Raw genomic sequence first — 22,245 nt, 5'->3', positions numbered from 1 at the left:
GCTTAGAGAGGGCTGTACAGCACTGTGAAGTGGTATATAAGTGTAAGTGCTATTGTGCTGTTGCTGTTAATATGCTATTAGATTACCTGCCTCTATGGAGTTCTGCTGAACTAATCTTATGATTAAACAGTCTTCCTTTTTTAAAAAAAACCAAGCTATTGGGGTATAATTACAATTCATTAGCTGTATTACTTCTAACAATATAACTATTATAGGTTCACCAATAGGATTCTCTGGCTTTAGAAGCTTATAGGCCAGTCCATAATTTGAGGTTATCTTGCAATTATTTCAGGTTAAATGCTGTCTGTACTTTTTGATACAGTAAAAAAATTATTTGATATGAAGTTACAGTGATGTATAATCAGATTATAGTTGAATGAAGGAATCTTTTTTGTTATCTGTTCTTTGAATAATAGCTGCTGAGCACCAGGCAAGTTTTGTTCTGAGTGACGAAAAAAAGCCATAGGTCATCTAATTTGCACACAATACCTGTGTTTATTGTAATAAGTGAGGTCTTATTTGAGATTATCTACCAATTGAATCACTTAAACAGAGACCATTTTTGTAATAGGGTCATAGGTGAAATAAGTGCAACTTCAGACAAGAAGGGTCTTTTAAAGTTTTTCTTAATATATCTGAATATCAAACGATTTAATATTTAGGATATTAAACCCTTTATTCTGCTGATGTTAGATCTTTCAGAAGACATTTCCTGATTGTGAAAAAAGTCAGTGACTATAGTTTCAAGACAGACTCTTAATTTTATGTGGTAATTCTTGATAGTTTACCAGAGATGCAGAGAGTCAATAATGAACACCATATTTATGTTGAGTGTAATTTGGCTTTTGCAATGTGATATACTAAATACTTTCTTCATTCTAGTATTTCAGGGTTGTACTGTGGAAGGGATAACTTTGAAAACATTTGTAAAAGGTCCTTTTATCATCTCCCTCTGTCTGATATTCTTGCATGAATTTTGAATCTTGCCCCCAGGATTTATTATATGCCTAAATTTCTCCACTCCAAAATGGTTGCTTTACATATTGGATAATGGAACTCAAAACTTACTTTAGTGTTTTCCCCCCCGCTAAATATACATATTTATAATTTGTATGTGTATTGATGCTTTCAATATACCTTCTACATGTTTCTAACAGACTTATTTCATTTCTAAATCTGTCTTTTACAACAAAGCTTGATTTCTTCCATAGGATAATACCTCTGCTAGACCATTCTTCACCACAGACCTTTCCAAGGAACTTGTCCAGCTCTAAAAGTTCAGATGCTTCCAGAATATATTCCCAGAGAGTATGTCGCTATGATCTGGATGAAATTGATGCTTGCTGGTTGGAACTTTTCAACATGGAGCTCAAAGAAATGGGTAGGTGTTCGTAAACGAGTGTGTGTATGTTTTAATTTCTGATTTTAATTTTATCTCTCTTTTTATCCAAGCCAAATTCTTTATCACTTTTTTGGGGGGGGGAGGGGCCTAATGCTACATAACTAAGATTATACATAGGAGAAACTTTAATGAACTGAAATTTGGGCAGCATACAAATTTAATTCACCTTCATCACCCAAGAAATAATATGAGGGTATATCTGAGAGGATGAAGGATGGTGGTGTATTGGGCGTTAAACTTAGGCAGTTTTCTTTTTCACCATATGGTTGACATATTGAAACATAACCAATAACAAAGCACCAATGTATTGGCATGCAACCTTCCATAGCCTTTACCAGTGGTAGGTTGCTACTGGTTCACCCCGATCGGGCGAACCGATAGTAGCGGCAGCAGGAGGCTCTGCCCATCCAACTGGACGTCATCAAATATGCTCTGCGCATGTACAGAAGCTTCTGTGCATGTGCGAGCGAACCGGTAGCAAAAGTAAGTAAAACCCACCACTGGCCTTTATCCCTTGTGACAGAATATCCAACAGACCCTGGAAATGCAGAGAAGCTACTGTGACTGTTAAAGGAAGAAGAAGGCCAGTTCCAGAAATGATTTCTTAGTTGGGAAGGGTGGGAGGACACGAGAGACGCATAAGAAAGCCTCAGAATAACTATGCCTTAGATATAAACTGAGCTGGAAAATGACTTTCACGGGCTGTCAAAAGTTTTTTACATTACCCTACTAGAAATAAAAGTTATTGGCTAGAAATTCAAGTGATTCTTATTCCCTGAGTTTGCTGGCCATGCAGGATTCCCTATTAATTATCCAACCTTATTTGGGTTTGGTTTCTTTCTGAAAAGGTGGACACTGAGCTTCTGCCATTCCTTTCATTTCGTTTTCATTTTCTGAGAATGGGACAGGGCAAGGGAGTCACACTGTTAAATAGAGTTTTCCACAGCACAAGTGCCAATTATGTTAACCATCTACAGTTGCAGCCCTGAAGAGAGTGCAAAGCAGAGTATCTGAGAAGGGATGAGAAAAGTGAGGGAAAAGTGCTGGATTTAAACTGGAGTGGGTATCAGAAGGGCTGCTCTCTCACGTGGACAAAGGGCAGTTAGCCACACAAAATGGTTCCATTTCAGTCAGGCTTCTTATCTAATCATGACTTGGTGGATGTCTGGGTAGCTTCTTCCAAGTTTAAAGGGGAGAACCCGAGAAAGGGCATTTTGGGAAAGGTAGACAGTTCTGGAGGGCAGTACTTTTTATTAAGAAAGTGTAAAAAATAAGTCATGTGGGACAGAGAGACTGGCACAAAGAGTGGTGTCTTTGGGTATACTGACACATTGGAAATACTGCTGTTAAATCATATTTTTCATATTTTTCTATTCTGTGGTGAAATTAAACTGTATTGTATTGTATTTAAGTTTTGTATAACTTCCCTCTCTAAATAATTCTGGGTAACCCACAACAATAAAGCTATAAAAGCATATTTAAAAAAAACTAACAATCCTGCCCTCCATCAACCTTCCAGGTGTCCCAACAACTCTCCATAGTGTCTAGATAAAGAGCCAGTTTTCACCTTTCTAAAAGGTGAGAGTTTGGGGGTCCTGCCAGGTTGTTGGGGGAACAGTGTCTTCCGTAAGGTGGGCCACTGAAAAAGCAGACTTCCTAGTTCTGCGAGATGACAATACTGTGTAGAAGTGAATTGGAGCATGCTTATCCTATCTGTTCTAGTGAAGCAGGCAGATACCCTCAGGAAATAAGTGGTCTCACACTTATCACATTGTGTTATGTTATTAATATCATGTAGTATTCATGTCTACCTGGGATTTTTCCAGGAAACTGTATAAACAAAGAAAATGTTGTACTAAATTGAGTAAAAGTAGATGTAGAGCAGAATAGTAGAATAGGACTGTAAAAAAGTAGAATACTATCTGTTGGATTGCAGGGACTATTAAGGTAGTCAAGTTAAGGTAAAGAAAGTTGATAGGGTCAAGTTAAGGTAAGGAAATTCCAGCCCAGGTAGGATTGTAAGGTCTAGGCAGATGAGGTTGAGTCAAGAAGGTGGAAGCTATAGGAGGAAGAGAAATCCTGTGACATTAACTGTAAACTTAAGCATTTATCTCTGCACTTTTTTTTTTGGCTGTTTGAGAAGCATAACATTGAATAGAATTATGTTCTTTCTGGTTTTGGGCAAAACTATAGTAGCAAGGTCAGCACAATCCCAAAAATACAAATTTCCATATATGTTACCAAGGCAACATCGCAGGTCACAGCACAGTTTTTTATTATTCTGATTATTCAATAGACATTTCAATGCCATGCAAATTGGAAATCTGATTCTGCCTTCAGAAACCCTTTTTTGTTTCCTTTTGGCCTCTTTTTCTACTGAGAAAGAAAAGTTGTTGAGTTCACCTCTGAGCTGTTCTTGTCTGCATTTGCACATACATCTCTGAACAATGCTCTGGCTGCCAAATCTTGCAAAGCTGCCTCGGCCATTTACCAAATATATCAAACAAAATCTGCAGGGAATCATACCACATCACAGTTTCAGAACTGTTCCTCGTTTTCATGGCTCAGCCTTGAAGGAAGCCCTAGCATCCTCACTAAGCCAATCCCGCAGTCATACGCCTTAGAAAAAGTGGCTTGAGGAAGTTGCCATTATGCATACACTTGGTAGTATAAAGTATGATAAAACATGTTTATGTATAATATATCTTTAATTCTTGCACTATGATTCCATGCATATTTAGAGCTAAGTAAATTCTACTGAAGACAGTAAAGATTGCTTTCAAGAACATTCATATACAGGTAGTTCTTGACTTAGAACAGCAATTTGGATTGGAATTTCTGTCACTAAGTGATGCAGTTGTTGGGTGAAACATCATGTGACTACACCACTTAGTGACAGCAGTTCCAATAATCCCAGTTGCAGTCATTAGGCCATGACATTGTATTTGTTAGGCCATGACCTCATATTTCTCTTGCTCTACCCCATTTATCTTCACTTCAACTCCCCCAATCCGCCTATCTCCCTCCCCCATCTCTGCCTTTTTTTGTCCTTATTAATAAAATGTTTATTTAAATGCTCAGAAATCCAGAGGAAACTCTTTGTCATATGCTGACAATTATCAACTCTGTAGAAGAAAAAGTCAGTATAAAGAATTGCCAGTTGAACATTTAACTTGTTTGAAGGTTTTATTGGTCGGCGCTGTATGCAAAAATAGTTCACAAATAATCTGGATCAAGTATTGAATTTTACTTGCATATAGTCAGTGTGAGCTTCTTCTAATCTTCATGTAATCCAGTTTGTGTGTCGTTATAAATAATATGTTTGGAATGGCTTGAAAAGAAAACCCTTCGTTCTTTAGCAGCACTGTCTATCTGATATATATCATATATCATATCAGAATCTACCTATAGTCTGAAAGAGTCACCAATAAGTCACCTGACGGAAGGCAAGTATTGACAATGGGTAATATGTAATATGTAATATGAGGTGAGCAGTGGTGGAATTCAAATTTTTTACTGCCGGTTCTGTGGGTGCAGCTTGGTAGGCATGGCAGGGGAAGGATACTGCAAAATCTCCATTCCCACCCAGTTGTGGGTTTCCCCCAGTTCGGTCCAGTTCTTGCGAACTGATACTAAAACCGGTGGGAAGCTCTGCCCACCCACCCAGATGTCATCATAGATGATCTGCGCCTGCCCAGAAGCTTATGAGCAGAAGCACAGCATGCACAAGCAATCCCGTTGTGAACTGGTAGTAAAGGTAAGTAGAACCCACCCCACTCTGGGGCCATCCAGAGGTGGTATTTGCTGGTTCTTTAAACTACTCAAAATTTCCACTACAAGTTCTCTAGAACCTGTCGGAACCTGCTGAATTTCACCCCTGGAGGTGAACCTGCATATAGACTATTTTAAGTTACTTTTAAGTTCAAATGTTAACAAAGCGATTGTTTCACCTAGCTGTTTCAGAGAAATAAAGGAGAAAGACAAAAGAATTTCTGAACAAGAAAAGGAGTGAGTGGTGACAGAAAAATACATCATTTACAGATTTCCCAGGTTTAATGGGATCTAACTTTAAGTGTGAAGAAAAAAAAGAATACACACATCAAAAAAGATATATTATACTGATATAGCCCTTTCCCTACTTATTTCATAATAAAGCCTGTTGTTTGTTTGTTTGTTTGTTTGTTTTGGTTAAAAAGCCTGCTGGTCAAAATTTGGGAAAGTACTGGTTTGGGAAAGTCTTACTACAGATCTAATACAAGATATATTAACCGATTAAGTCTTTCCAAATTCTGGTCCGTTTTAAGACTCAGGCTGAGTTTTATTCAACATTTTGCAAGCTCCAGTGGCCAAGACCAAATAAATCACGTTATGACTTCATATGTAATGTGAACTAGATCAAAAAGTCTTAGGCTGCAGTCCAAATTCACTGGGACTTTCTGACTTACTTTTTTGTAGGAAAAGGATTCTGTAGGATTGCTTTGCTAAGTAGTTATTGGTGATGCCATTAGTCACCAGAGAAGAAATCTGTTTAAAATAGTTCCAGAGGGATGCTCACAAGAAGCCATTGAACATAGATTAATTAATGGTGTCAGCGTGCTGTTGCTTCTTTCCTGTATAATCTAGTTTTGTAGCAAGAAAGTAATAAACATCCAACAAGAAAACTCAAGGGAAGCCAGAGCTTGAAAATACAAATAGCAGTTTGCCCTAGAATCCAGTCTCCAAAGGAGGCTCTTTAAAATGGACAACTGACTCAAGAAACTTGAGGAGCTAAATACACATAAAATAAACCACAGTAGTGCTGATGAAGGGAAAACCATTAAGTCCTGTGAGGTTTGTTTGATGGTAATAAAATAACTGGGCCACAGATTCAGCAAAAGATTTATAGTAGATATGTTGGCAATTCTAATACAGGGATTTAACAAGCAGGCTATCCTGATCTTCTTTCCTTAAAAATCCACTTTTACTTAATAAGGGATTATATTATACAATACCATGATGCTATTATTAAGGTGGTATCCTTTCATATTTGATAAATTATGATCCTGTAATTAAAAGGATACAGGGAAATGGAGACATTACAAGTTACACACAGGAGTTAGTCATCAAGGATGTAAAAAGGTTCTGTGACTATTGGACATTATCTTGAAAGTTCATTGTTTAAATACAAATCAACTTAGCTAAATTTTTGGGTCAATCTTGGAACCGAATCAAAGGCCCTCACGACTACTGTAATAATATTCAGTTGCCTGGTCCAAGGCTTGGAAAACTTGTTATGACATCAGAACAACTAATAACTCAGTAATAACTTGAGGGTAAAGATAGCTAAGTATCTTTAGATATTTGAGAGCATGAATTGTCTTGAACCTACAGAACCATTTGCTTAATTTATTATTGCATATGTATAGAATTTAAGTTCTGTACAACCACTTTTAAAACCATGCTTATATAATTCTGATTTTGCTGTGATAAAACTTTGTTTCTGTAATCTGTATAAATTATACATATTGTACAACTCTACATAATTTATATTTCAGCATAACTTGCGTTTACAATATGGTTATGGAGAGTAATTAGTTATTTTCCTACTCTTCCATATCTAGGATTTTTAAAAATAATCAGTCTTCACCTCATACATAATTCCAATCATATTCAAAGCCATAAGGATCAATAACAACCTCTCCTTAAAAATGAAAAGGGTGATTTTCAGGGAGCTGAATTCTCCACGTAAACCATATTGTACAGTTTCTTTGCTGTATTGCAATAGAATCACCATTTGCACCACTGTAACGAGCCTGATTATATTGGCTGATCATCTTTTAAAATTTATTTGTGGTTGAAATGTCCCCAAACTTAGCCGGTTATTTAGGAGCCTCTGGTGGCTCAACAGACTAAGCAGTCTGTTATTAACACAGCTGCTTGCAATTACTGCAAGTTCAAGTCCCACCAGGCCCAAGGTTGACTCAGCTTTCCATCCTTTATAAGGTTGGTAAAATGAGGACCCAGATTGTTGGGGGCAATAAAAGTTGACTTTGTATATAATATACAAATGGATGAAGACTATTGCTTAACACAATGTAAGCCGCCCTGAGTCTTCAGAGAAGGGCGGGATATAAATTAAAAAAAAAAAAGTGTGTTATATCCATAACTGTTACTGGTTCTCTTATACCAGTGATGGCGAACCTTTGATGTCACCGCATGCCGGCCTATGTGCTGAAAGTGGCATGTGAAACCATCCCACGAGGCATGCGCAGCCTCGCTGGCCTTCGCGCACATGGGAGCACCAATATCTGGAAGAACAGTGTTCCGTCGCGCATGCACAAGCCTGCACCCAAACACCCAGATACCAGCATGGACATGTGCCCGACGAATAGCTGGCCATCACGCATGCATGCAACATCAATCGAAAGTTCGGGTGACGGCCTGTGCATGCGTGACGGAACGCCGCTCTTCCGGGTTCCACCGCTTCTGCGTGCACGATGGCCAGCTGACCAGTGCGTGTGTGATCACAGGAACACAGAATAGGAGCCAGCGAGGCTACGCATTCTTCGCGGGATGGTTTCGCATGCCGTTTCCAGCACACGTGCCATAGGTTCACCATCTACTGCTACTGAATACCTCTCACCGACCCGTGCGCTCTCACAGAGAGGGACTCCTCAGGGTGCCGTCAGCGAGGCAGTGTCGTCTGGCGACGCCCAGGGGAAGGACCTTCTCTGTGGGGGCTCCCACCCTCTGGAACGAACTACCCCCAGGACTTCGTCAACTTCCGGACCTCCGAACCTTCTGTCGCGAGCTTAAAACACACTTATTCATCTGCGCAGGACTGGATTAGATTTTAAATTTATTGGTTTTAAATGGGTTTTTATTATTTATATTGTTTTTAATAATTCGGCCTTGTAGAATAAGTTTTTTAATTGTTATTTTAATCTGTATTTATATGTTTTTTATTTGCCTGTGAACCGCCCTGAGTCCTTCGGGAGATAGGGCAGTATATAAATGTGATTAATAATAATAATAATAATAATAATAATAATAATAATAATAATAATAATAATAATAATAATAATAATAATAATAATAACCAACACTGTCTTATACAATATATTTCAGATTTTTGAGATGCGAGTTCCCTTCTCAATGTACTATATATTTTGGTACTCACAGTAGAGGCTTCCACTCACTCAGTCTCCTTTCAGAAAGATACAGAAATGCTCCCTGCCTGTATTTGATGCTGTACATTGAAATCTTGAGCCAAAAGAAAAGGCTGTTATATTGCTGAAGGCACAGTAAAAGACATTTTGGGATAGGCCGGGCCATTTTTACATCTAGGTATCACTTTTATAGGAGAAATTAGTATATCTTCCTTGGCTGAGTACATCTGTGTCTTTTGGTAGAATAGAATAGAATAGAATAGAATAGAATAGAATAGAATAGAATAGAATAGAATAGAATAGAATAGAATAGAATAGAATAGAATTTTTTATTGGACACACAAGGAATTTGTCTTGGTGCATATGCTCTCAGTGTACATAAAAGAAAAGATACGCTCATCAAGGTACAACATTTACAACACAATTGATGGTCAATATATCAGTATAAATCATAAGGATTGCCAGCAACAAGTTATAGTCATACAGTCATAAGTGGAAAGAGATTGGTGATGGGAACAATGAGAAGATTAATAGTAGTGCAGATTTAGTAAATAGTTTGACAGTGTTGAGGGAATTATTTGTTTAGCAGAGTGATGGCCTTCGGGAAAAAACTGTTCTTGTGTCTAGTTGTTCTGGTGTGCAGTGCTCTATAGCGTCGTTTTGAGGGTAGGAGTTGAAACAGTTTATGTCCAGGATGTGAGGGATCTGTAAATATTTTCACGGCCCTCTTCTTGATTCGTGCAGTATACAGGTCCTCAATGGAAGGCAGGTTGGTAGCAATTATTTTTTCTGCAGTTCTAATTATCCTCTGAAGTCTGTGTCTTTCTTGTTGGGTTGCAGAACCGAACCAGACAGTTATAGAGGTGCAAATGACAGACTCAATAATTCCTCTGTAGAACTGAATCAGCAGCTCCTTGGACAGTTTGAGCTTACTGAATTGGCGCAGAAAGAACATTCTTTGTTGTCCCTTTTTGATGATATTTTTGAAGTTAGCTGTCCATTTTAGATCTTGCGCTATGATAGAACCTAGAAATTTAAAGGTTTCTACTATTGATACTGTGTTGTCTAGTATTGTGAGAGGTGGAAGTATGGAAGGGTTTCTCCTAAAGTCTACCACCATTTCTATAGTTTTGAGTGTAGGAATGGGATAATGAATTGGTTTAAATAATAATGCTTATTTTCACAATCTTTAGTCAGCTTTAATTATGGGATATTTATTACTTGGAGAAAAAGAATTAAATCTTGATTAGATAGCTTTTGTTTTGTTTTTTCATGAGCAGGTGAATTCCTGATCAGTCCATGTTGTTGGTATCAAACGATTAGAGACATTGTGATTAGAGTATTTATCTTAGGTTTTCCTTTATTCAGATGGGAGGAATGACAGAAAGGCATTCCACATGCAGATTAATTGTCTGAAATGTAGTTTAGGATATTACACACACAGTGAAACCTATATATGCATGCTCCTTCTAATTAATTTTAGCACACTTTTGGTCCTTAGTTGTATTTGAACATCTATCATTGATAGTCCATTAGTGATTGTATTTCATGATTTGTATACATTAACTTTGCTAGGCAAGGTAGCAATTAAGTGAGTTTTGTCCCATTTATAGTCTTTTTGCCACAATTAAGTGACTCACCACAGTTGTTAAGTGAATTATGTGGTTGTTAAGCAAATCTGGTTAACCCCACCCCCCATGTCTTTGCTTGTCAGAAGGTCACAAAAGGTGATCCCTGCAACACTACAACTGTGATAAATATGAACCAGATGTCAGATCTAAATTCATCTCCCACCTGACCATGGGAATGCTGCAACAATCATAAGTGTGAAAAACAGTCATAAATCATTTTTTTCAATGCCATTGTAGCTTCAAATGGCCACTAAACAATGGTTGTAAGTCAAGGACTATACCTGTACAGTATGCAATTTGCTTTGAAGGCATAACTACTTAGGTGACCAGCTGAAGTCTGGTTGGTCTTCTAGGGCAGCCCATCTACAACAAATTGCAGCAATCCAGGCAAAAAGTGAGAAAAGTCACATGGTTATGTACAAGACCACCTGATCCAGAAATGGTCCCAGTGGGCACGTAAGATGCAGTTGTGTAAAGGCCCTTTTAGTCTTGGATTTGAGTAGTTGAAAGTTCAGAAGAACCTCAAGTTGCCCAAAGGTCAGTTCAGGGAATATGATCCTGTTCAGAGCTAAAGGCAGAATATATCTGGATTGCACCCATTCCATCTTGCTAAGGATTCATCTGAACCTTTATTTTCCTGCCCAGGAAATATAGTCCTTGTAGGAAAGGACCTAGATGTGCCTATCCCTGCTGCTTTTGAATGAATCCCTGGCTATTTCTAGAAAGCATGAAATGGAAGAAAGAATGGCATTCATTCCCAACCAGCCAGCTGAGATGCCAAATAAGTGCAAACAGTTTCCACATCTTCCCAAAGGAGACATCCTCTCTGTCATATACCCAGAGAGATATCAAGATCCTCTGTTTCGATGGAAAAGTTTGGGCATCCATCACAGGACTGAGGTTGAGAAAAAGTGGGGATTAACATTGTTCCTCCAAAACTAAGTTTGGAATTTTCAGGAAAAAAGGGATGTTCAGTCAATGGACTTTCGGAGGAATATATACTGTAGCTACTAGTTGTAAAGGAAGAAGGAAGAATTCTAGGAAATAATCTGCATTAGAACATTGATATTTATTTCCCTGTGCTATGAAGTCTGCTTTCTTTTATTTCTCTGTACTAGTTCAGTATTTTGTGGACTTCAGCCTTTTGTGAATATCTCTGATTGGGAATGAGGAAATAATTTCCCTTTTGAAATTTTGTGATTTGGAACAATGATATGAAATTCCATTCATTATAATATGTTCTTTTTATTTATATTTTTATTTATAGTGGATCATATTGTTGGTCTGTTTGGAGCACTGTAAACATTGGGTGGTGTTTTTATTTTTTTGTAATTTCCTTTTAAAGCTATTGTTTTTTCATGATTTGAATAGTATTCTGTTTTCTTCCTTTAACAGGAAATTTTGACTTTTTAATCTTAAGTTAAAAAGTTATTCCAGGTTATACAGGTTTCTAGTGAAGTTGGTCTGCACTGCCAGGAATGGCTGAAACCTCTAACCATACTTCTTGATGCCGTACTGCCAGGAGATGGTGGTATAGGAACTATGGTTTTTGGTTTCGTTTTGTTCTTCATTTTAATCACCAGAAGCTAACACAGAAGGTGGGAACCATTTCTCTCTGACACTCCAAGGTTACGTGCTAAACATTAGGTAAGGCACCATCAAATATACCAAAGCAGAGTGTCAAGCTTCAAAGCCATTTTGCTGTTGCCATTATTATCGCATCTCAACTTGCCAATGAACTATGGGGAGTGGGAGATAGCATATGGCCCAGACATCAAGATGTCTTTGTACGTATAATTAATGTAAGATTGGAGCTGCCTGGCTACCACTTCAGAATGATGGGAAAGAAGGAAGTAGAAGAGAGAAGGAGGTAGGAAAGAGAAGAGGAGGAAGAGGAAAGGAAGGAAGAGGGATAGAAGAGGGAGAAGAAAGGAGTAGGGAGGAAGGAGGCGAGGATGTAGATAAGAGAGGGGGAGGATGGTTGTGGAAAGTAGAAGAAGGTAGAGAAGGGAAGAGAGTTAAAGGAAAGGGGTGGTGACCGGGCAGGTCCGATTAATTGTATATGATGGTACATTAAATATGTTATTGGATATGAATGTTAAAATAAAACTTTTTTAATTAAAAAAAAAAGATGTCTTTGTGAGAACCAAGGACACTTCAGCAGATGTTTACAAAAGCCAAAGAGACTTTCCCACAGCAATATCCAGACAGTGTATTGGACAATGTGACCTGAGCTAATTGGAGGGTGGAAGGATGTGAACTTTAGCTAAGGGGCTTAGCATGGGAAAAATCTAGATCTGGTTTTGCCTTCAATCGTGCGGAAGTGATGTAGTCAATAAAGTTTTGCATGAAGAGATTGGATCGTCTCAATGGTGCTTACTTTGATTGGGTTCATCAGTCGAAACCTTAACACAGGTTGCCAGCGAGTGAAGACTCAAAAGACCCAAGACAGTTGAAGGCCTCTAGTCTTCCACCCTACGTGCTTCACCATGTTTCCTACAGCCACTTTGCCTTGGACTTCAATCTTGCACAGATCTAATCCTGGGAAGTACCGTATCAAACCAATGTATAGAAGTCTCTTCTAAGAAAAGATACCCAGAGTATAAATGCAGTGGGGTTTTCAAATCCTGGTAATACAGCCAATGCCATTTGGGTTGTGTTTTTTTTTGTTGGTTTGCATATTTATGCGATTATAATATTTACAGTATTAAACAGGTATAGTTGCATGATGTTGCTGACTCAGTTAGCCCTAGCATACAGGTAAAAAAAAACATAGGAAGCAGCCTATTTGGCAACCTCCCAGCCTTTTTTTTTTTTTTTTTTGCAGAATTAAAAAAAATGGATATCTAGAGTAGTGCATTTGTGGTTGGTGCCATTGTGGGAGGGTGAGAATAGCATCTTTCCTCACCCACACATTCTCTGGATTATGGGAAAGGGAGCAGAAAGTAAAACAGGAGAAAAGAGTTGAGTTTGAATAACACATGTGATTCAGGTGACATTTCATTCCTTGATCGAGCCCCCCACTATACTGTCTCGACCTTAACTATTTATAATATGCAACCTCCGCCCCAATGCAGTTCAGAGTGTCATCCAAACAAGGCAATTTTTTGCTGCTTCAGAGGGCCTTTCAGGAGCAAAGGTGAAGTGCAGTGATGGTAACCTTTAGCTGCTGAGGCAGCATTTGCTTTATTCATATATTTATTGGTTGCTGAAGGCCGCAAGGGATGTAGTGTTTATAAAAATGTATTAGGGGAGGTTTATACAAAATAGGAGAAAGAGAAAGAAAACCACAATTTTAACACCGCATTTGAACCATCCGGTGGCCATTACTGTAGGACAAGGGGGGATGTTTGCTGATCAAATTGGCAAATAAGTTTTATGTGGCTGTTTGGACAAACTTATAGAAATCACTGGAGAAGTTCAAATTGATTAGATAGGGTCAGTGTTAGAGGAGGCCTGGCTGCAAATGTGGGGGTTTTGTTACAGATGGCAAACTACCCATTGCCCTGGATTTGAGAATCATCTCAAACAATAACAAAAAAGGATCTTTTTAAGTGGGCCCATTGCCTTCTGCATAGCCGAAGCAAGTAAGCCATCACTTCAAATGTTTTCCCAATTCCCGAGACATAGAAGAGACAGTGCTTCCTTGAGAAGTTGTAGGAGAATTAAGCAGGTGGTTCTCTACTTCACTGCATGGGTCTGGAGCTCCTTACTAGAGGAGAAACAAGAAATGTTGCAGTCAGCCCCTTCAGACCAATGCAGGTAACTGATTGGAAATCCAGAAGGAGCAGAAAATGACCTTTGTTTCATTTCTTTTTATAGATGGTACTAAGCCAGCAATATGTAAATCATGATTTGTAGAATATTTTTCCCTCAGAAGGGCCATGTCTTTGCATTGAATTGTTTATGTTGTTGTTTTTTAAAAAATTTTAAGTCTCCCAGATTTGTGCATGATGGACACCAGATAAATCAAATTCATTCATTCATTCATTCATTCATAAATAAATAAATAAATAAATAATAATTATTATTATTATTATTATTATTATTATTATTATTATTATTATTATTATTATTATTATTATTATTTAATTTCTATACTGCCCTTCTCCCGAAGGACTTTTTACAGCCAGGTAAAAACAACAATCAATAAATACAATATAAATAAAAACCAATGTTAAAAAAAGCTTATTCAATTTGGCCCATCATTTAAAATACATTACATCATAAAAACCCCATTAAAAACCCCATTAAAATTACTAATAAAACTAATTTTATGCCAGTCCTGCGCGGAAGAATAAATACGTCTTCAGCTCGCGGCGGAAGGTCCGGAGGTCGGGAAGTTGTCAAAGTCCTGGGGGAAGCTCATTCCAGAGAGTAGGAGCCCCCACAGAGAAGGGTCTCCCCCTGGGGGTCGCCAGCCGACATTGTTTGGCTGACGGCACCCTGAGAAGGCCCTCTCTATGGGAGCGCACTGGTCGGTGGGAGGCAAGCAGTAGCAGTAGGCAGTCCCGTAAATAACCCGGTCCTAAGCCATGGAGCGCTTTGAAGGGGGTAACCAATACCTTGAAGTGCACCCGGAAGACCACAGGCAGCCAGTGCAGTTTGCACAGGAGAGGTGTTATATGGGAGCCACGAGTGGCTCCCTCTATCACCCGCGCAGCCGCATTCTGGACTAACTGGAGCCTCCGGGGGCTCTTCAAGGGAAGCCCCATGTAGAGAGCATTACAGTAGTCCAGGCAAGAAGTGACGAGGGCATGAGTGACTGTGCATAGGGAGTCCTGGTCTAGAAAGAGGCGCAACTGGCGGACCAGGCGGACCTGGTAAAAAGCTCTCCTGGAGACGGTCGTCAGGTGTTCTTCAAAAGACAACCGCCCATCCAGGAGAACGCATAGGTTGCGCACCCTCTCCATTGGGGCAGCTGACTGCACCGGGATGCCGGCATCCACAGCCACTCCGTCTTGGAGGGGTTGAGCTTGAGCCTGTTTCTCCCCATCCAGACCCGCACGGCCTCCAGGCACCGGGACAGCACTTCGACAGCTTCGTTGGGGTGGTCAGGGGTAGAGATGTACAGCTGAGTATCATCAGCATACAGCTGGTATCTCACCCCAAAATCACTGATGATCTCACCCAGCAGCTTCATATAGATGTTGAACAGGAGAGGCAAGAGAACCGACCCTTGTGGCACCCCACACATGAGGCGCCTTGCGGTCGATCTCTGCCCCTGTCAACACCGTCTGCGACCGGTCAGAGAGATAGGACGAGAACCACCGAAAAACGGTGCCCCCCACTCCTAAACTCCCCAACCGTCGCAGCAGGATACCATGGTCGATGGTATCAAAAGCCGCTGAGAGATCTAAGAGGACCAGGGCAGAGGAATAACCCCTGTCCCGAGCCCTCCAGAGATCATCCACCAACGCGACCAAAGCCGTCTCCGTGCTGTACCCAGGCCGAAAACCGGACTGGAACGGGTCTAGATAGACAGTTTCATCCAGGTACTGGGATAACTGGTGTGCCACCACACTCTCAACAACCTTTGCTACAAAGCAAGCAAATAGGCAAGCAAGCAAATAAGCTGTAGTGGCCTTTCACACTACATGTAAATTCACAACAGATTGTAAAGAAACACTTAACCATAATGCATAGTGAAACCTTGCCAGTTCTGTCCGGCTTGTGCAAGCTGATAGCGCCGGTGGCACGTGGTTCAGCGAACCAGTAGCGGTGGCAGAGCGAGGCTCCGTCCGGACATAGTTACTTCTTGGTTTTTAACCCTCTGCAGATGCGCAAAGCCTTCTGACATGCAGCACGCGCACTTCCAAACCGGTAGGGAAGGTAAGTAGATTTCACCCCTGCCATAATGCAATATATTGTGATGGTGAACACAGCTAACGTATAAGAGGCCAAATAATTGTGGAGGGGGAGAGTTGTCATTGATTACAATGGACTTTTCCTGCTGCAAAAGTGCTAGCTTTAACATGGCAACCCATTGCTGTTGCCGTGACTCCTTCACACTATTTGTCTCATCTCTGTCCTTAAAAAATAGTATGGGGAGCCCCAGGATATTTTGCTGTGTCCCAACAACAAACCTGAGTTTACACTTTCTTTGGGAAAGTGAAGCACTAAGTGGTATTGCAAAGGCAAAAAAATATATATTATAAAGTGGCTTCTGAAAATGTGCCATTATCTTAAATTTAAGAAATAGCTGATGTCGGTAGGTGACATAAAGGGTGATAATTGATTCTTAAGTGCATTAGCAAGATAGGTTCATAATGAAATACTAGGGAGTTTCAGAGCACATTTTTGGCTCATATGCTAGTTGTTTTGATTCATTTATGGAGATGGGATTCATTGCTATGAGCATCTCAGAACACCACTCTGAGAAAAAAGATGAAAGCATTGTTATTCCCCTTTCCCTTGATTTCTAAAAAGAGCAAAATTAATATGCATGTGAAGGTAAGGGAAAAAATTAGAAGGCCCTCATTTTAAAAAAATAAGAGCCCTAGTTTTTAAAACAATGGTACGTATCTAGAATAAGCAATTAATAAAATGTATTTTTACCTCTTAATTATGTTTGGAGGGAAATTTCACTGTTTTAAGAGGAAAATACTTTGACATTTAATATGAAGATCTCCATACTGTATGTAATTTCATCATTCACTTTAATGTAAAGAAAAGCTGGGAAGGAAATTAAGAGAGATTGCCAACATACAACTGCTTTATTTCACTGATAGTGAATTTGATTAAAGATCTGCCATGTTTAGATGATTTTGTTATGTGGTCATCAACTTTTATGTCACTAGCTTTCCTTTTCCCCAAATATGGATGGGCAAAGTCTGTTAGCCAAGAAAAGTACAAAACACTGTCAGTTTGGGTATCTTTGTTTCATGGTAAGCCATAGATCACGGGTGTCAAACGTGCTATGTCACTTTGCCATCACATGATGTTTCGCGACAGTTTTCCCATTCACAGAGTTGGGGTGGGCATGGCCTGTGCGTGACGTATCCAGCGCACGGGTCACCAGTTTGATACCCCTACTATAGATGATCTTGGAGAAACTATATGGTGAGAATTACAAAAGTATGTTCTAAGCCTAGGGAATGTGGGAAAAAAGATAGAAACTCAGACTGGTTTTGTCCTGACTCCCTGGGGTATAAGAGGGAGGAAAGAGAAGAGTTCAGATTTTGTAATTCTTGCCCATATCAGTAGAGTTCCAGTATTCTTAGGGACTTTGTTTCCTGAGTTTGTTTGCTCTATCTCAAAGGGGTTGACATCATTCTTGAAAGCCTGATTGTGTTTTCCCTTCCTTCTCTTAAATTCCAGGGTGTTAAGTTTGACAGGGAGTTTCCCCCATGTTTTTATAACTTTTGTCACATCATTTCTTCAAAGTCACATCTGTATCTATTCACACATTTAGAAGAAGTTGAATGCTTCTAAACAGCAATGTATTATGGTAAGCAAACTGAGTGGATTTACTGAAAATTGGCCTCAGTGTTTGTCACTTGGGATTCATGATTTGTGATTTTTAGGGGACGCTTCAGAAATGTTCACTAAGCAGTCTTGTAAGCTTGTACAAAAGTTCATAATGTCAAAATCATATATCAAGCTTTTCTTTAGCAGAACTGTGTTTCTATTCTCTGTGGAAACATTTGTGTTATAATCAATCAACATATTTAATAGCAAAAATACATCTGCCCAAAATTCAGAGAAAACCATCTTGTTTTGTTTTGGAGAGATAAAGATAGAGGTTAAGTTTTACAGTATTTAAACTTTGAAAACACAATGTAAATGTTGATAGATTCTCACATTGTGTTATTATGGTGGAGGGGTGTGTGTGTGTGCTTTTCAGAAGGAATCACTGTTTTAATATATCTTTATGCTTTACCAAGTGGATCATTATCAGGTCACTTAGACAGTTAGAAGGCCTTTAAATATATGTAAGCAATGATTATTATATTACAGATAGGACATTCATGCACCTGTGTGTGTACACATACACACACACACAGAGAGAGAGAGAGAGAGAGAGAGAGGGATTTTGGTCTATTATTCCACTTTTTTTTCTTCCAAAAATGTTTGTATCTAATACTTTGATTTGTACAAGCAAAACAAAAGGCTTAGAGAAAAAAATACCTTTTATATACATATATATGTATATGTACACATACACACACACATTTCTGAACCGTTATCAAATAATTTTTAGACACATACAATCATACACTAGAAAAAAGGCTAAGGTTTGTATGTTGTGTCTCAGTTTATAAAATGACCAATGAGCTTAAAATTACTGTTTAAGAATTATTTTATTCTCCTTGACATACTCCACAGAGTGAAAAAGGTCCAGGTTTCAGTAAATGGATTTCAGCTGAAGTGCAATTCAGTTGAAAATAAGTCTCAATGATTGTACAACATGGCTGATGTTAATATTTCTCTCTATTTTACCAAGTGGATCATTATCAGGACACTTAGAAAGTAAGAAATGTGTGTTTAAAATGAAAGTGTTGTTGTTGTTTTTTAACTAGGGGAGTAAGACAGATTCTACACCTCATTTCTCTAGGTGGTACGGTAGATGCAGAAAAGCGATAGAAGTAGACCTAGAAAATTTGTTAACATGTGATGAATGGAAATGTTTCAATTTCAGTAGAAACCCTATTTTTACTCAGTGACATGCAATGTGATGGGAGTCAAAATCTATAGGATGGCAGGTGTGACATTGCAATTTCAACCCCACCACTTTTATACACGCATTGAAATTGCATGCATGAATAAAAGGAATAGGGCATGGGTTCTACCCCTTTGCAGATTTTGATGCACACATGAGCACACATACATACACACGCACCGTACCTTGCTTGATGCTAGGCTGAAGTCATGCGCAGTGAAAAGGTTTTTATTATGATTATTTTTTTAATAGAAGGGATTGCTTTCTGCCTTGGAAACACTGAAGTGTAAAGAGTTTGTAAAGCAAACTGCAAGCCTTGAATTAGTATGTTTCCTCAGCCTGTCATTCTTTTTTTTATGCAGCCAGCAAAAAATATTAAAAGGTTCTTTAGTGTTTCTCAGAAACAATCATGACATGCGGAAATACTGAGCAAAGCCCCACTTGAAATTTAACAGAGATAAATGCAAAGTTTTATATTTGGGTTGGAAAACAAATAAAAATTAAGTTTAAGACGGAGGGAGAGCTCCAAGATAGCAATACATGTAATGGGGTGGTAGGGAGAAGAAGAATCTGGGTGTCTTGGTGTGCATTCACAAGCTGAATATGAGCCACAATGTGATACAGTTGCAAAAAAAAAAAAGGTAAGTGCAATCAATCCTAGATCATGTTGCTAATAATATCAAGATCAAAAGAAATTGCCATTCCTCTTCATTCTACAATGGCCAGAGTGTGCCTAACATACCAGGTTCAGTTTGGGGTACTGCATTTTAGGAAGAACACTGACAAATTGGAGCATGTCTGAATTGAAACTAAGATGATAAAGGGCCTAAAAGGAAAGTTTTAGAACGAACAGTTAGATCCTTTGGCTATGTCATCCTGAGAAAGAGAAGGCAAACGGGAAATGGGATAGCTATTTTTTAATAGTCTTTCATCTGCAGGATGTTATGAAGAGGTCAAGGTAACATTGATGCAGAAGGCTGGACAAGTAGCAATGGATTTAAATTATAAGGAAATTAATTTTGATTAATTATTGCGGGGGACTTGGAACAGTAACGTTTGTTCTATACGGATTGCCCTAGGAGCTAGTGAACTGGACATGTTTAAGAAGAAGCTGACTATTGATAGATTTGTGCTTTAGGCAGTGGGTTGGATTCGATGATCTCTAAGAATCCCTTACATTCTCTTGTTTCTGTGAAAATAGTTGGCACATTTTATCTGGTGTAAATAAACTGGGGATTCTAATACTAGCCAGTGGTAAAGAATGATTATTACAATTCACTACTGTTTATATGCCACTCTAATCCCAACAAGTCTCTGTGCATCTTACAAAATAATAAAAAGGTTAGCGGGAAAGAATGGTAAAGCCAATAGCAGCAGCATCCAGGTCCATAGAAGAAAGGTCCCCCTCATCACAAACGTATTCCCAAGGCTAGACAGGTTTTAATGGCTTTTCAGGAAATCAGTGGGCTGGGAGACAGTCTGATCTTGGGAGAGATACCCAGCCATCAAGTGAGAAATTAGTGGTTTTGCAACATTACTGATTAATAGTTTCCTCGTGCCTCTGATCAGAAGACTGGAAAAGTAGCAACTATTTCCATTATGTCTCATTTTGCAGAAGAAGAGGTATAAATGATTGACTAGCAGTCGATATCAGGCGGCAGGTTTTCCTAGGGAATGTCACGACTATTGTTTCTGTGGCAATGCCTTTTCTTCGTATTAATCTAATTATACATTCCTTTGTCACTGTGTCCCAGATTGTGATCTCACTTCTACAGAAATAAGTCCAGATCTGTTTCAGGAGACTTGCTGAGGGCCACTTACATTTACATATTGCTTTTTCTCTACTGTTCAAAAGTAAAAGCTGCTGAGCATTAACAATTTTACAAATGGCTCTTGCTTTCTATTTAAAGACATTCCTGTACATAAAAATGAAGGTCAAAACACTTGAAGGCCAGAGAAAGCTCCCCTGCTAAATGTTCTCAAAAGGCAGCAATTCTGCTCATATTGGTTTTGGGTTTTTTTAACCTACCTTTATGAATAGTGATAACTTTATATGATACTAAGGAAAATAAATGGAGTATAAATAGAAAAAGTATTTTACCCTTAGGTTCTGTGGTTGAGTGATCCATAAGCCATTAATTGTTTTGTTCCTATCCAGTGTATTTGTCGCCACAAAGGCTCTGGGGTACTTCTGAATTGAACCTGGTACCTCATTACAGTAGTAGTATAATTACACACAAATGGAAAGTGAGTGCATGTGTAAAAAGGGAGGGAAAAAAATAGCCATTTAACCCACAAGCCTAAATTGCTGAGGATAACACCATCCATAAGTCATCTTGTGTAATTTTTGCTTAGTACTTAAAAACTTAATGAGACTCAGGCCTTCTGCTGAATAATAACACCTTCAGAATGAAGGGAAATTAGAAGATGGAAATTTTTCATTTATCCCTTTCGTATGTAGATTCACTTGGGCAGTATGTCTAACAATGAAAAATTTATGAGCTTCCTAAATTATGGGGAATAAGCTGTAACAGAAGGTATATGGTAGGGTAGAATTGCAGGTATGAGAAGTTTAATTTCTCTTGGAATGAAATACCAATCCTTCTGGGTCTTTTGTGATCTCTGCAGGAAATAGAGGTGAGGTTTTTTTTTCCCTTTCCCTGAGAATCTTTTCTATACCTTTCTAACTTTTTCACTTTGACTCTACAACACAAGTAGAAAAATTAAGATTATTAAATTCAGCTGTAAATTGCACTTAAGTTTGTTTTAGTCATTTTGATTGCTTTGTTTCTACATGCCCCAGTTCAAATCCTTCACAAAATCTTTCTGCCATTATTTCTTTAGAGAATCAGAAGGGCCATATGGGCCATCAAGTCCAATGCCTTGTTCAGAGTAAGAATCCAAGTTAAAGCTTCCTAGATGGACAGTTGTACAGCATAGCCTCTGAAAAAAAGCATCACCTTCCCAGGTAGCTACTTTCGGACTGCTCTTACTGTTAACTCACACTGAACTAAATTACTAAACATCATGTCATGAGATGTTTTGACAAATGGTTTACTGAAATCAAGATATATTATGTCTGTAATAATCTCACACTCTATTAAGAAAGCTTCCAACTAAAAAGTGAGATAAAGTTAAGCAAGATTCGTTTTTATCCTACTGCCTCTTCTTCAGGATTTTTCAAAGATAAAAGTTTGGCCATTCTAGCTCCTTCGGTACTTTAAGTTGCAGTTCATTTGGCTCCAGAGAATTAAACTCATTCAAGTAAACAGATTGTCTTTTAAATCCTAATTTTTTCAATGCCTCTGCCTATATTCTTATGGAAAGAGGTTACCCATTAACAATTTGTCTGCTATTGAAGATGGTCATATTGAGTCTTCCTCTGAGATACCAATTTATATG

General features: G+C 38.7%; 1 protein-coding gene across 5 annotated transcripts in view; it reads left to right on the top strand.

Annotated features, from left to right (window-relative positions):
* Positions 1 to 22,245, top strand: part of JADE2 (jade family PHD finger 2) — a 231,913-nt gene that overhangs the window by 133,892 nt on the left and 75,776 nt on the right. For all 5 annotated transcript variants that reach the window (XM_058173992.1, XM_058173991.1, XM_058173994.1 and 2 more), the window contains one exon: positions 1,212 to 1,381. In XM_058173992.1, coding sequence (XP_058029975.1) covers positions 1,212 to 1,381 — 170 coding nt within the window. The remainder of the gene's footprint in view (positions 1 to 1,211; positions 1,382 to 22,245) is intronic.

Source organism: Ahaetulla prasina, chromosome 2 (genome assembly GCF_028640845.1).
Source record: "Ahaetulla prasina isolate Xishuangbanna chromosome 2, ASM2864084v1, whole genome shotgun sequence".
In the NCBI taxonomy this organism is placed as follows: Eukaryota; Metazoa; Chordata; class Lepidosauria; order Squamata; family Colubridae; genus Ahaetulla; species Ahaetulla prasina.
This window is presented reverse-complemented; position numbering and strand designations above follow the sequence as displayed.